The sequence below is a fragment of the Rhopalosiphum maidis genome, chromosome 2 (assembly GCF_003676215.2).
Source record: "Rhopalosiphum maidis isolate BTI-1 chromosome 2, ASM367621v3, whole genome shotgun sequence".
NCBI classification, from domain to species: Eukaryota; Metazoa; Arthropoda; class Insecta; order Hemiptera; family Aphididae; genus Rhopalosiphum; species Rhopalosiphum maidis.
The window spans coordinates 64,194,462-64,210,576 of NC_040878.1; the positions used below are offsets into that span (position 1 = coordinate 64,194,462).

Below are 16,115 nucleotides of genomic sequence, written 5' to 3' on the forward strand. Positions count from 1 at the left end.
TATGTGCATGTATATATATATATATTTATATATATATATATATCATAAACATATATACTATATGTAGTAATATATTAATTATCCATTATTGTTTTTTCGATACTATTTCGTGTTTATTCCTTTCGAACACTTATAGTTACTATACTATTCCTCTGCACTGTCGTTTTTGTTTTTATCCATTTTGAAGGCTTACTGAATTAGTTTTACTGACATTAAACACACACTCCCTTTGTATGCCTTAGTATATATAATAAAATAAAACATTTTTAAAGCTCGAATCAACGTGTATATTGTTTATAATTTCAAAATATCGTAATACAAGTTGTTAATAATCTTATAACCATAAACATAATATTATTAGATAAATATAATATGCATACTTATAAAAAAAAATAAAAATGATGACCTATATTAATAAATCGATAAACAAATATATCTTAAAACAAGACTACTTGATCTGTGTACGTGTTCTATTTAGTATTTATACACGTATCATGTATGAACACGTTAAGAATACAATCGAATGACAATAATGTTTTTCACGTAAGAAGTAGAAGTATAACAAAAAGTCTGTAGGTAATAATACAATATATAAATATCGTCTAAAGTAATTTATTTAATAAGAGTTGTTAACATACGTACAAAGGATAAACGCGTTTTATAATATCCAATAAGTACCTGCTCCATTTCCATAAAAATAAATTTAAAAAAAAAAGTAAACAAAGAGTGTTCAAAATAATTAAATTGGGAAATGTTCTCAATAAAAATGAAGTACGCCGTTGTCCTTCTTTAGCCATCACCTATACACAGGTGCGAGTCACTAGACTAAATGATGAAGTCCGTGTTTATTAATGTACCGTTGGCGGGCTTCATCAATTAATTTTGCTTTCCTTTCCATAAATGATCCAACCCCAAAATTATTGGGTTCCGTTTTTTTGGACTATAAAAATTTACCAAAAAAATCATTAATCATTGAACAAACATTATAAAAGTACAAGGCTATAAAACCAACTATAAAATATGATCTAAGTGTGAAACTTAATTTGTTTTCTTATTTGTGACCTAAATAACTTGCAGTAGTTAATGACAAAAATAAAAATAGGCGGTCAATGATAATGTTAACTTTTTATGAAATAAATAATGTTAGCGCACTACTAGTTTTCACTGTCTGGGCTTTCCTTAAGGGAAAGCAATACTTGCATGTGTTGTATCCGTCTTACAATTGCATAACATAGCAAATGTACACTCAGCAGATTACGTTTAGTTCTGTTAGTTTAAAAATTAGAGTGAATTGACACATTTTCAGTGTTTGTATGTTAGTTTTTTATAATTATTCAGTTTTTAAGAGAGTTATGAGCATTTTTAATTTATACTATATTATACATGCATAACTTGCTAAAAAAATTGAATTAGAATAAAATACCAACATCGATAATATTCTTACCATTAGGTTTCATAATAGGTCGATTCACTCTAACTTTTAAACTAATGGAGTTAAACATGATCTGTTGGGTATAACTTTAGTAGTTACATACCTATAAGACAGAGACAACGCTGTGGTGTTCTCTTAACATTGATAAATGCCAAAATCACTATTTTTTTTATATTTTTAGTATTCTTGGAATAAAATCACCTATTATATAAATAATCGAGTGGACCAGTAGAGTATTTAGTAACATTAAATTAATTTATAATTTATATATATGACATATTACCGTTGTTTTTGGTACTTTGGAAGACTGTGGCAATGGAGTAAACTTAATAGTACCATCAAGTATATTAGTAATTGTTATATCAACACATCTTGTTCGCTCTGTGTAATAAAAAAAAAACCCATTGAATGAAATTATAATATAATTAATATATTGTATAATAATGACTCATAAGTTCGTGAAATAAAACATGTTTAAACATTTTTATGTAAATAATATGATCTTAAAAAATGTATAAATAAGAAAAAAAATCTATTTTATAAATAAAACTTAATGTCATCCTATAACCAGTTTCAAAAGAGAATAATCACTTTATGCGCATACTGACTGACAATAATGAGGCCAAATTTCCCCCCACCTTGCTAACTGACGTTTACTGAAGTTAACACACAATATTATAATGCACATAATTAATTATATTATTATTAGAGCTTGAATTTTGCAGCAAATGCTTGTTTTTTTGATGGGTGTGTGATAGAAAAATAAAATATATGTAAAAACATTTTCAATTATTCTGATTTCAATAAAGTTAACTTTTTTTGGTAATTTCCCCATTTGGTTATTGTTTTTTTTTTTTTTCATAATTTTAATGAAAATTTAACATATTTCTATGTATATTATACTTCAACTATACTATTATTGTCAGAAACTATAAATAAAACTATATATTATAAATTCACAATTGTGAAATGAATAAAATATTAATACTTTTTTTGATCATGCATTTTTTTATAATTGTTTATATTGAACTTGCAAGTTAACTAATATTTTTATCATTTAAACATTTAAAAAATGATAATATTTTTGAAATATAGATATATTAGTATTTTAAGTTTCAATACAATTCTGAACTTGACAGACATTTAAACTATTGATAGCTTCTTTTATAAACTGCTACAAGCAATAATTAAAAAAAAATTGAATACTCTTGAACAGAATAGTAATGACAAAAACATCGAAATATGCAAAATAAAATTTCAAATATTATATTCTGTCAACCTTAAAGTAAATTTACATGTTATTTAAAATGAAATATAACTGGGCAAGATCGATACGCATATACATAAACTTGATTAATGACTTTTTAAAAACAATTTATATTAGAAATAAGTAAATATAAAATCATATTAATTTTATAAATATAAGTTTATTAGTTAACTTACTTAAATTGGCAACAATGACATTTTTAGGAACATATGGAAGAACATCAGTAACTTGTGCAGCCATTCTTAATATTTCTGGATCTTCTTCAAAATTCTCCAGAATTGCATGTTTATTATGCTTTTTAGCTTTTTCTGCCAACTCCAAGAAATGTTTTTTTTTATATTCATCCTAAAATTAAAATTAAATTATTTAATTCAAGGTAGCAGCTATATTAATTTAAGTCTACCGAATACAATAATATTATTCCATACTAAGATTTCAAATTTTTTCTATCATACTTTATCATTCTTGGTAATATTTGAAGTAGATATGTTGAGTTCTTGTGAAATAGCTTTTTCCACCCTGGACATTAAAGTTTCATTAGATTCGTCATTGGATCTTTGAATCACTTCAAGAAGCCTGTTGTTATTTTTAAAATAATTTGAATTTGAATATTAAATTACATACGTGCTAACTAAAACAGTTGAAAATTCACTTACTTGTACTCAAATTTAGTAAATGGAACAAAAAAAAACCAAAATATTTCTGAAATATTTTTTGATCCAAGCACTGATAGATTAATATTAACAAATGATGGTCGAGTAACTGTTAAAGCTACTGGTTGTAAATTGTCACTTATTAAAGCTGGTACATTCGAAAATCTAATGTTTTGATAAAAAAATAATAATCATTATAATTTTATAAGTATCTAAAAATAAATAACATTTTAATATTTACTTAAGTAAAGCATATTTTCCATTAGTAGAAGCTCCTTCTGGGAATAAGAGCAACGATTTTTTATTGTTGTTAACTAAAAATTGTTTCAATACAGTCATCTCTGATGTAACATTGTCATTAGTCAATGTAGAAATCAGCCCAAAATACAATGCTACAGGTGTACTGAATACATTTGTTGGCTGAAAAGTTTAAATAAAAATATAATAAATTATGAAAAATTATAGTTAATAATAAATTATATACATACAGTAAAACATCCAGTCACCAAATGTAACGCAATATGATCAAACAATGACAAATAATTTGAAACCAACACTCTGCTATTCTTAAATGAAGAGTTTTCTTTTTCAACAACAATTAATCCAAGAACACCAGACATAATTTTTAAAAGTGGCCTATAAACGTAAACCTTAGTTATTAGTACACACTCATAATAATATACAGCCAATTTATAAATATTTACCTGCGGATATTTGGGTAATTACTTAAAATAACTGTTAAGAGTAATGCATTTATAGCAATAAAAACTCTCAAAACAACTAGTATAAGTCCAAATGGAAAATAAGCAATTATTCCTAGTGTTTCATTTACAGATTTTGGAAACCTAAAAATTATAACCATTATATTTTGATAATTAAACATTGCAGTTTAAGGGTAAACATTTAAAAAACAAAATATTTTAAGTGTAAGAACTAAAATAATTAATGATAATGACTAATAATAACAGTTTAATACATTGTATTAAAATAATTAACATATTAATACAATTAAAATAGGTGACACTTATATACATCCAATCTTACATCTACGTAATACCTTGCAAATGAAATACATCAAATCCCACCTAACCACAAGTGTTGTCATGTATTTTGTTAATATAATTACTCAAGACGTGAAAAAATCGAAATGAAACCGATTGAACATTAGAAATTATAACACAATAATAATAAATTGCTCACCTTGATTTTTCCACTAAATTTTCGACTTCGATATTTGGGCTCATTGTTCAGAAGATATTGTGTTGTCGATTTAATTGTGAAACAAAATTTTTGATTCAATTTCAATTAGCCGAATGTATTCCAACTTCGCGAACAGCGGAATTGTCATTTATTATAAAAAATTGAATAAACATAATAATAATATTATAGAATAATACGATCATTGCATTATCAATTATTATAATCCTCCTCCATTGATAAGTGATAACAGGTCTGATATCTAATATTGCTCAGTAGTTAGTTACTCAGCTTACAGTTGTAGATACTAAATATATATATATATATATATATATATATGTATATACATTATGCACTATGTAGCACACTACGTAAACACAGGTAAATACTAAATAGGTTGCTCGTCGCTCCACAGCAAATACCAATATAGCACACGAGTGTTTAAATTATACGATAAAGAATTAGTAAAATTAATAATTAAATATAATAATAATATTTTTTGTAACAGTCAGGTTTGCTTCAGAGTTGTCAAATCAGTTAAGATGATAATTGATAATGTTATAAGTTTATAACAGTAGTATATTTTTTTAAATAATTTGTCACGTCTTGTCGCGGAGACATTCTATGCACTATAATATAGTATCAGTCCTCAGTCCTGTAAGAAAGTAAGATGTAACCCATTATAAACTAAAATGTGCCAAGTGGCAATAGCTACCTATTTAAGATTTAGGGATTTCGGTCATTAACAATAATAGCAGTGCTCTCTATCGGGACCTGTTTTCAATTTTTCCAATACGTGCACCCACTCCGTACACGATTGACGCACACTTTCGTAACCAGATGTTACTGTCGTATACTGTTTGAGATTAAAAATAAAAATACTTTGAAGATGTCTGTTCAACTACGCGCACGACCAACAAAAAATAATTATTAAAGAAAATAGAAATAGGTTATATATTTATATACATAAGTATAATATTTTTTTTAATTGCAGCTCTCCTTTAAATCTCAGAACAATAACACAAGTGACAGACTATAAAAATTTGAAAAAAAAAGAATTTTAAAATGTTTTCATACTTATTGTCTGTGATAACTAAAAATATATTTCTGTAGTTCTATGCAATAATTATAAATGATCGTCATATAACTAAAAATAATCTATAAATAAAAAACATGAGTAGTTATGAATTAAGATATATATATAATATAATGTATCTATCTCAAATCTTAATTCGCATCAATCATAGAAAACCAATAAAATAAAACTTGTAAAAATTATGTAATATTCAATAAATTTGTATGTCTTTTTCAATCTCAGTTCACAGATACGTAAATTCAAAATTGTACATATTATAATTAATTATAAATAATCAATTAAAATAATAATAATCCTTATATGTATTATCTATAAAAGAACGTGCCTTTTTTTATGTTCTAATTTTGTCGCGACGCTATATAACATTTTTTAAATTTTTTTTTCACAGTTCCAAATATTTTGTCTAAATGGTGGGAGAGGGGGAATTATATTTAAAGGTTACGGTTACAAATTATAATTATAATTATAGAATCATTTTTAATAGTAATATGTGTACACAAACCATTAGAATCATTTATAATTATTATTATTAATATATTTTTTTTGTATAATGTATAATTCAGCTACTAGGTACTATTTAGCATTTTATTAAACTAAGTAAAATACATTTTTTTCTTTTTTAAAACACAGCAATGTGCGTTGATTTAAGAATGTCATTTAGAGAAAGGAAAAACTGCACGCGCACTAAGCAAGTGAAGCCGGGTAATTCAGAATTACCAAAATATTATATTATTATATTCTATATTTCAGTGTATACCATAGAGCACGGTGTCATAGAGTAATGAGGTATATCATAAGCATTTTTTTATTAAGCGAGTTTCTTACTAACCATTTATACCATGATATATATTTCTAACCGTGGTAGATGCTAGGATATTTTAGTAATATCCCTGTCAAAATCTATATTAATATTTATAATTATAATATATGTACATTATTCAATGGTCATTATTTATTAATTTTATTATTTTGCCAAGTCATTTACGTCTCGTTTACAGTGTTCAACTACCCACGTTAACATAAGTTCTAACATTTCAGTTTTATTGCGCTATATGGTAATTCATACATTTTCAAAGTTAAGTATAAAAATACGTATTGTATAATATATGTTTGAATAAATTAGTTTATCCAATATCGGTACTGAATACTATATAATTGAAAATTAAAAGTTTAAAAATTATGTTTCGTAAATTGATCTTGGCTCAATCGAAATTGTATCTACATCCTAACATGGTACAGAATTTTAATGGTAAGAAATAAATCTTTTAGCTTTGGATAAGTAAAAAATAAAAAATTGAATTCTGTGTGAATAATTTGTCATCTTAGTATATTTCTATGTTGACGGATATCAAAAGGTAGTCATCACTTTATTAATATATTATAATTTACAATATTTTTTTTTACATTTACATAGTGCTTCATTTACATGGCAAAAAGGACATAAAACAAGATGAACCCAAACAGAAACAACCAGTCTATGAATGTTTTTGTCCTCCAATACATTACAAAATACTGACTATGGATGATATGCAATTGCCATATGGTAATTGGAAAGAACAAAATGCAAAACGAAACAAATCTTACAATAAAATTTTCTTGTTTGGTTTAGTTTCATTGATTGGTTCTATAATAGTTGTAAGTCAAACTTAAATATTTTAGACAATTTCTTCTTGTATAAGTGATAGGATAAAAACCTAAAATTGTAGTTTACATGATATTGCAGTATTTTAAAATTGTTATTTACCGATACCATAAGATATTAAAATAGTACCTAATAAGACAAATAGTATAAACTTAAGTCTACAAGACAGTATAAACTAATATAGTGCCAACTATTTTGTATATAATATGATAAATGTATATTTATAACTAATATATAGTGCATTAATTATCAGAAAGTGGATTGAATAGGGTGAAACCCTGCAAAATGAACACTATACATTGTATTATAGCACTAAAAATTAAAACTTACTGTCCTATCGCCTATGTGACAATTTTCAGACCGGGGCCCTTACCTAATAATAAAAATGAAAAACAGTCATACCTTATTATATCGTTAAAAAATATTGTTTTCTTACATGTCATAGTTAATATAATTAATTTTAATTAGTTAAATTTATTTTTTTTATAAAATCAAACATAAAAATTAACTCTTCTTGTTTTTATGACAGCAAAGTCATTAATGATTTTGTTTGTATCCAATTCATTATTATTGGATAGTAATACAAAAATTCTATAGATAGTTAGATATTAGTTTTTTTATGTCTTATTATCATCAGACACAGAATATTGTCACGAGTCATGACTTACAATAATAAAAGAAGTTTCAAATTTTCAAATATTGTGTACACTCTATACTTGCATTTCAGTATCTATACTGTATTACAATACACTTAACTGCTTTCTCACATAGGTACTCGTAATTTGAATTATTTTCTAAATTTTAAAAAGTAAAAACATAATTATTTAAGTATTATATTAAAATAAATATTATAATATGTGTATATTATAGATTATAGTATAGGAATATCGTACATAAGATTTTTAATCTAGGGGCCCCCTGTGAATTGCACACCCAACACTCCCGATAATTGTGCCACTGGTTACAGTCATAAATTAAGAATTCTTATCTGTTAAGACCTAGAAATTCTAGCTGAAATTCTATCTACATATTATCAAAATTTATCAATAAAAAGATCATCACAACTACTATAAAAATTAAAAAAAAAATCTAGGTATATATTTTTGCCGGTGAAGAATACACAAAAACACAGGTTACAATTTCACTAATCTATCAATCTTTATATATATTTTTATTTATTTCATCTCAATTATTTTCATAGATTGGTTAAAATGATCTATCTTCATTCTTCTGTAAGTATTGATTGTCTTGAAAGTAAAGCGTTAACTATTTCATAATATATTGAAAATTAATATAAGAACAAATAAAATAAAATTAGATCTGAATTATTCATTAATAGATCCATACTAATTAATCTATAGACATAAATAACTATTTAATAACTGACATTTTTAGAATATTTATAGATAGTTTTTTTTTTATACAATAGCAGGCATAGAATTAAAATAAGTATGATCAAGATAATACACACATCTTTGACCAAATGATTTTTTGAAATTAATTACTTTAGCATCATAAGCTATGATTTCTCTTTTATTTACCATTTCATTTAAATTATTAAATTTATCCAGTTTTTTAATTTATTTAATACCCATAAAATGGCCTATTATAATATAGGCTTTAATCAAAAAATGTATTAGACATTTCAACATTCATTCAATGAGTACTATCATAATGATGTTAGATTCTAAGCAAATACTGAATACCATGTTTTAATTTTATACTGGTAAAGGAAAAAAATAGGTTTGTATAGGGGGTTATACAAAGTACGTTTCAGCTATGTAAGGTTTGTTCAATCTTAATTTAATCGTGAAATAAATATAAAATTTATACCCATTTTATTAAATTAATAATGTATCCTACAGGCATAATATTATGTGATACTACTAATATTTAAGTATCAACATTTATACTTATATTTTAATGTTGCGTCATCAACATGTTAATAAATATTTAATTAGTATTTGAATAAAAGTAGATATCAAATTGTACAAGTAATCATATTTAAATTATTTTTTTCAGTTAAAAGAATCTATGTTTTTCAATGCATTTCCACCTCCTTATCCCTTTGCTAAAGTCAGAGAAAATATATTTGAATGCGCTGATGATGATGAAGACTGTGAATTTGAATGTGAATGTGAATGTTAAGATAAAAATGTTAGTAACTAATATGTTTTTTAATTGTTATCTAAAGGTTAATATTATTTCATGAAAAAATAATCATAATTTTATTGAATTTTATTTTGTTAAACATATTACCTACCTAAGTAATAACATTTAAAACCTAAATGAACCTATACTAACTTTGTTTTTTTTATTTATTTAAATTTCAAACATTTTTATATAATAAGAAACTATTAATATCAAAATTTACAATGTTTCCCTAATCATTAGGGCCTAATGCAATACAATTAAAGTTAGATTTCTCTAAAATTTTATATTGGAAAATGGATGTTACACAGTACACATGGCACATAATGTTAGATAAAATTTTCTGTTTAAAAAGTTGTTCATTAAAAAAAACAATAATTAATATTATTGTAAAATTACTTGGTAATAATACTTTTAGAATAACTTAGAATATTCTTTAAAGGTAAAAAACAAATATTAAATGTAAAACCTGTGTATACAATGTATACATATTATTACACATTTATTTCTAAAAGAGTCATCCAAAAATATTTCATAAATATTAAATGGTATATCTCAATATCTGTGTTATAATTATAAATAATTGAATGTTCTTATTACATATCCTTATTATCTAAAACATTTGGAAGGTCACTCCCCTTTATTTGTGTGTGTATTCATATACATGATGCGTACAATTATATACTTTTCAGTATTCACAAATTACAATTTAAAATAGATTATGATATCATTGGTATACACCGTCTAATGAAGTATATTATTATAAATATTTTAGGAGGTTCTTTTGGAACTGTTGTACTGCTTGGTATTTCCGCGCTTTTAGTGTTTTTCATTGTCACTTCCGCTAGCTTCTCCACGATTCGATGAATCAAATGTCTCTATTTCCGGGTTCGGTACCCACTAGCTTGGACACGCGCGCCTCGACCCGCAGCCGAACTTCTCGTCACATCTACCTGGCCGCCGCTTGCCCATCCACAGAATGAAGAACAAGCGCTCGTCGTCGTCACACACGGGCAGCCCTGTGGGCTGTGACCTGGTCCAGCGCCAGCTTTACGGACGTGGGCAGCATTCCCATCACATACTTACAGTTGTTTAGTGACGGCCGATCTTCTGACTCGTCCACTTGCTGGTTGTTATCGTCATACTCTTTTTGTTCTAGATCTCGATCGTGATCATGGTCTAAATCTTGGTCTTGATTATGATCCAGATCATGATTCCGGTCCTATTTCTGCTGATGCTGATGCATGTCATAGTTATCGGCGTAGAGCATTTCTTCTTACTCTATCGATGACACCGTCGTCACAAACCAACAAAAACGTGGCGTTGTTGCTGCGCTACTGCGCTAGCCCACGTTGGTTGGTATCAACCGCGTGGTGACACAGTCTAACAGACTGCTGAAGATCCTCTCACTTCCCTTGGTGTAATAGATCCGCAAAACCTGCATAATGATTGCGTACGGATTAGATAATATTTAACCTATTGAACTAATTTTGATTATATATCGATGTACTATACATAAAAAAGTCGTAAGACATTTTATAAAATAATGCCATTATTAGTGGTTAAAGATTATACACCCCTATATACATATACTGTATGGGTAGATTACCTTAGGTATGAGGCGGAGTATCAGAACAATATAAACTTAATATTTTTTAACAAAATTTACCCCACCCTTTTATAAAGAAATTGTTTGGCCAATCTCGGAGAAACACATCATACCTACATTGTATAACCCAATTTTTTTTCTCCTAAAATTGTTTTGTAGTTTGAATAATTCTAATTCTAACCTAATATATTGATATAGTTGTCTTTATTTTATAAAGTTATAACATTTATAACGATATTTTTACAAATGCACTATCATTTTCAATATTATAATTCCATTATTTTTGTTAGGCATCACACTATGAGTCTATTTGGTCTGTTTTCCGCTAAACGGACATGTACTGATATTATGTACGGAGTCTATGTATTAAACGACCATTATTTCTCCCGTATTTGTCCAGATGCCTATATAACTGTTTAAAATATACAGTGTATTTATACCATGTTTATATTATATACTTTTACCTAAAATAACTTTTAAACTTTAACTAAACCCCGATAATTAATATAATAATAATAAACACTGAGTATAATAATATATAGATTATGATTTATGGAAATAAGCTTAACTAAGGAAGCTACTCCGGCTAAAATTTACGCACAATTTCCCTCTAAAAATTGAACTTGCATAATATTAAATAATATTATAAAAAATATTTTATACGAAAACCAATAGGTAAATAAAAATTTGATTTAACTTGACATTTTTTTTTTTTATCAACTACCTACAATAATTACAACATATTATATATACTGAATCCAATTAATTGATATAATATAATATAGTGTTATAACCACAAATCACGATATGATTATAACATATTATAATATTATTTTCCAATAAACATATTGTATTGCGTTGTTAAAATTATGAAGTAGTAACTGTACCTCCAACTCAACATTTTAGGGAAAGTTGTAGCACTCAATATATTATATAGCAGCGATGTACGGCCGACTTATTAGATACCTACCTATTTCCGAGGTTATATTTTCCTTGTGGTATATATCTAATTATTATTATTATCGTTGATTCCCCATACTATGATTATGCTAGAAGGACGGGGTTCGAGGACTAAGGTTCCTATTATTTTAAGAAGTCATAGCAACTTAATAATTTTTATTTTCTAGAACTCAATACTAAACTATTTTTTCTTTCCAATTAAGGAAAGTATGAAAATATTAATTTTAGGAAGGATAAAGACTGTTACGAGTAAACTTTAATATAATCAAAAAAGTAAGAAGTTTCGAATTAAAATGTTTTGTACATATTATTGTTATTATTATTATTATTATTATTACCTACTATAAAAGGGGTTTTTCGTTAATAACGTTAATGGAAAAGAACCTAATAAAAATGTAAATAAATGATAGTACTGTGGGCGTTTTTATTTTTCTGTTTTAATTTCTTTTGAAGTACCTATCAACAATCAACAGAAAGAAGTAAGAACTGTCAGTAATATAACTTTAACATTGTGATGATATTCGTAAGACATTATTACATTATGTTTGTATTATAACAATAGAATTTTACTTAATTTATAATCTAATATTCTTATCTCAGAAAGTTAGAACACTTGTGCCTTTAAGGCCATAATTAGAATTAAAACTTTAACTATATACCATAATAACGTAATTAAAATAAATTGTCGAACAACTATAATACTAACGTATAATAACGTTTGTATAAAACACGGGCGTTTGTAAACAAACATCATTATTTTCCAGTTATACAAAAAAAAAATTATACATATATCAACTCATCATAGGTGTAAATTGAGGGGGAATTAGCCTCTCAATTTTTGTAAGTTCTTCAAGAAATTTTATTTATTTATTAGAACAAATTATAAAATATAAAATATAATTCCTAATCAGGATATCCGATGGCCGATAGGTATGTGTTATGTGAACATTAAAGCTTTATGTATGAATTTTTGTATTGTAAATTTGTAATAAAATTAAAATGATTGAGCTATACGTTAATATTTTATAACGATAAAAAGTTATATATTATACGTCGTTAAATAAATAATTTTGAAGTTATTATACACATTTTCTATAATAAATGTTACAATAAAATTTTTAAATGTATATGTAATGACTAGGGGGTGCGGGGGCAGAGCCTTCCACGGGCCTGTTCTGTTTATAATTTTAGCCCCCTCTCCTTCTAACAAAGTAAATTTACGCTTATGCAACTCATACACTGATACTACCTTAGATCATATACAGTAGTACATATTATCTAGGAATATTACCTTTGTACCGAAATCAATTGATTTAGATAACCAGGTTAGGTAACATGGAAATCAACTCGTACGTAGCCAAGGATCGCAATATCGATTTTGGAGGCAACTTTCTGGATACATCCGTCGGCGGAATATATAATATTATGTGCCATGAAACCCTAAAAGTCCACTCGGTTATACGAATGAAATTTTCCAGAGGTCAGTGTTAAGTAAACGACCGTCCGTCACTCTACGTGTAATTCTCGTCCTTGGCGATCCGGTGCTGAATCGAATCTCGTTTTCACGTCACCGTCCGCGAGTGCGTATTATTTTCCATCATGACGTGTAATTGTATAAAGGTGTGCAGTGCGACGACGATATTCCAGCGAAATAATAATAGTCTTATATTGAGTATGTTCTCTAGCCTTGTCATAGTATATCATGGTCATCGTCCGTAACAAAACGGTCCGCCGAAACGCATCACTCGTTTTCCGAGGATTATGGTACGCGCCGAGGTAAGTGTTAGGTCGCTGCGATCCACACCATCAGCAATCTATCTATACATTACATTTATTATAATAAAACATTCTACAAAATGATTCACGAGCTACAAATAAAATCTTAACTCATATTTTACTGTGTTTTGTGTGTAAGTATTTAAGTTTGTATATAACTTAAATAGAATTTGATAAGATTTATTAATAGAATTCTCTTGGTAGCATAGTCCGATAATTATTTTGTTAAACATATTCAGGGGCTAGATAGAGCTGAATAATAGCCATAGGAATAATCATATTTGTTTCTCAGCCCTTAGAAAGTTATAATCCAAAAAATGTTTTACTACTAAGCATACGGTACCATCGTGATATATTATATCGCTGATAAATAATTTTCATGAAAATGAATACAAACATTCGTTAATTTAGAAGAAACTAGAGTTCCTCTATTATTACCAATACGAACGCCATTATTCACATAATTAAATACCATATTAATATATTATGATTTATGATAGAATTATGTAGGTACTTATAAGAACCTGTTTTATTAAAATTTTCTTTTCAGTTATCGTCTGAATTAAATAAATTGTACTTAACAACTACACAAAATGAGTTCATGAATAAATATTTGGAGTAATTATATTTCTAAGAATTTTATTATTTTTCATTTTATTGAAATTTTTACTTTTTTTCTACAAATCATATTGACTATACGGTCTATACGTTTACATATAGTTGTATGCAAATAATGTATAGTACAGCTGTTTTAAAATATAGTTATACTTACTAACCTTTTTTTGTTTCATTTTGGATTAGGAAGTATTGTGTGAATCATTGAACATTAAAACACAAGATAATTATTGTTTTACAGTACATTATACACTCATTCTCGAGCATTATAAAATATATAATTCTATAATATGTATTATTAGATTATGTATAAATTCCGGATATTATAAATTATAGTAAATTTACATAAAAAGTAAATATTATGTAAAACTACTGTCTATTATAAATTGTATTGATAAATAGATATTTGATTGACACAAATAAATGTTTTTGTTTGATATATTCGTATTATTAATAAACGTTAATAAAACTTAAAATTAGTTCATGACGTATAGAAATTGTAACGATGTGCTATAAGTTTTTTTTATAACCTATGTAAGAAAAACTTTTGAATAGCTCTATATTGCATTTTTAAATCATTTGACCAGGGAAAATGTTATCGAAACATTGAAAATAATTCAAAAGAGAAAATAATTTCAAATTTTTATAAATAACCCAAAAAAATAGCCAAAATGTTTTGCAAATTTATCATGTTCAGAATTTAATTCTTGGAATATTTGGAAAAAATTTCAAATATCTACATCCATTCTTTTTGAATTACAAAACAAAAATTGATTTTATTAAAAACGAGTTTTTAGTAATATAATAAACTGTATATTTTGTTAGCTTATCTTCAAATTTATTTTCTAATTTTCTCAATACAATATGTATATGTCATATGGTTGTAGATGAGTGTCAGTACAAACTACAAAATGTAAACGACAACTTAACACTATAAAGTTGTACGCCGCGATGGTGGTCCGATCACGATTCGTGACTATTGTGATATTTATCATAAATCGTATTATTATAACTATACTATAGCAAGCCCTAACAATAACGGGGTTTTGAGTATAAAAATCCGATCAATCGTATTATCAGTTGTTATATGAGCGCAATAACATACAAAGACTTAATTATATCGTTATTATTTATTATTGATGAATGTATGCGTACCATGATTTCATGTTATATATTTATATTATTATTATTATTATAAAGTCTAAAAAAAGAGGAATATCATTATAATTTTGACGTTATCAATGGTGTGCGCGCGTGTGTGTGTGTGTGTGTGTACACGCGCCGCTCGGCATCGGCGACGGCGCTCGGGGGTGGGCGAAATGTCGACGTGACGCGCCGATCGAGACGTGAATGCCTATAGTACGGTGCAGTCCCGTGCGCGCCGGCTCCTTTGCCGCGTCTCTACTGGTGTTCGACTCGTCCGCGCAGTGAATGTGCCGTATATTACCGTTGTAAACCGAAGTTCAGTCGCCGCCACCGCTGTACACGGACGATATTCGACACATTTTGTAATTACGACAATGTAGTATACCTTATATTACAGTTTACGTACTCATATTATTGGCATGTGCTAGAATTTGGACACGGATCGAGGTAAAGAAAATAATATACTATATATATATAAAAAATTTTATAGATATATCTAACATTTTAACGTAGTTGACGAGGACTCGAGGAGTTTACCAAGTTGAAACCGATTTATTAAATGTATAGGTAT

The 16,115-nt window shown here is 26.9% G+C and overlaps 3 protein-coding genes across 6 annotated transcripts in view; 2 read left to right on the plus strand and 1 right to left on the minus strand.

Moving 5' to 3' along the window:
* Nucleotides 1-596: 596 nt before the first annotated feature.
* Nucleotides 597-4,755, minus strand: LOC113551383 (ancient ubiquitous protein 1-like). Its single transcript, XM_026953597.1, has 9 exons — nt 4,553-4,755; nt 4,057-4,197; nt 3,841-3,988; nt 3,594-3,772; nt 3,356-3,517; nt 3,155-3,275; nt 2,876-3,044; nt 1,716-1,813; nt 597-940 (listed from the first exon to the last, which is right to left on the minus strand). Exons 1-9 carry the CDS (start codon nt 4,594-4,596, stop codon nt 821-823), a joined length of 1,182 nt encoding a protein of 393 aa, XP_026809398.1. The 5' UTR covers nt 4,597-4,755; the 3' UTR covers nt 597-820.
* Nucleotides 4,756-6,549: 1,794 nt separating this feature from the next.
* Nucleotides 6,550-9,435, plus strand: LOC113554541. The gene is made up of 3 exons (XM_026958426.1): nt 6,550-6,894; nt 7,060-7,280; nt 9,310-9,435. The coding sequence occupies exons 1-3, from the start codon at nt 6,825-6,827 to the stop codon at nt 9,433-9,435; spliced, it is 417 nt and encodes a 138-aa protein (XP_026814227.1). The 5' UTR covers nt 6,550-6,824.
* Nucleotides 9,436-15,787: 6,352 nt separating this feature from the next.
* The window catches only part of LOC113554903 (protein sickie), a 77,979-nt gene continuing 77,651 nt past the window's right edge, over nt 15,788-16,115 (plus strand). For 3 of the 4 annotated variants that reach the window (XM_026958997.1, XM_026958994.1, XM_026958995.1), the window contains exon 1: nt 15,789-15,991. The gene's annotated coding sequence lies outside the window, so the exon portion shown is untranslated. Of the gene's footprint in view, nt 15,992-16,115 lie in introns of all 4 variants that reach the window. The other variant, XM_026958996.1, reaches the window with a different exon arrangement.

What these genes read in the sequence shown, in the direction of transcription:
- LOC113551383 (XM_026953597.1), bottom strand. Translation starts at nt 4,596, where the DNA reads ATGAGCCCAAATATCGAAGTCGAAAATTTAGTGGAAAAATCAAG. An exon ending in AATTTAGTGGAAAAATCAAG is followed by an intron (nt 4,198 to 4,552) that starts GTGAGCAATTTA and finishes TATAATTTTTAG; the next exon opens with GTTTCCAAAATCTGTAAATG. An exon ending in CCAAAGTACCAAAAACAACG is followed by an intron (nt 941 to 1,715) that starts GTAATATGTCAT and finishes AAATTTTTATAG; the next exon opens with TCCAAAAAAACGGAACCCAA.
- LOC113554541 (XM_026958426.1), top strand. Translation starts at nt 6,825, where the DNA reads ATGTTTCGTAAATTGATCTTGGCTCAATCGAAATTGTATCTACATCCT. An exon ending in CATGGTACAGAATTTTAATG is followed by an intron (nt 6,895 to 7,059) that starts GTAAGAAATAAA and finishes ACATTTACATAG; the next exon opens with TGCTTCATTTACATGGCAAA. An exon ending in TGATTGGTTCTATAATAGTT is followed by an intron (nt 7,281 to 9,309) that starts GTAAGTCAAACT and finishes TATTTTTTTCAG; the next exon opens with TTAAAAGAATCTATGTTTTT.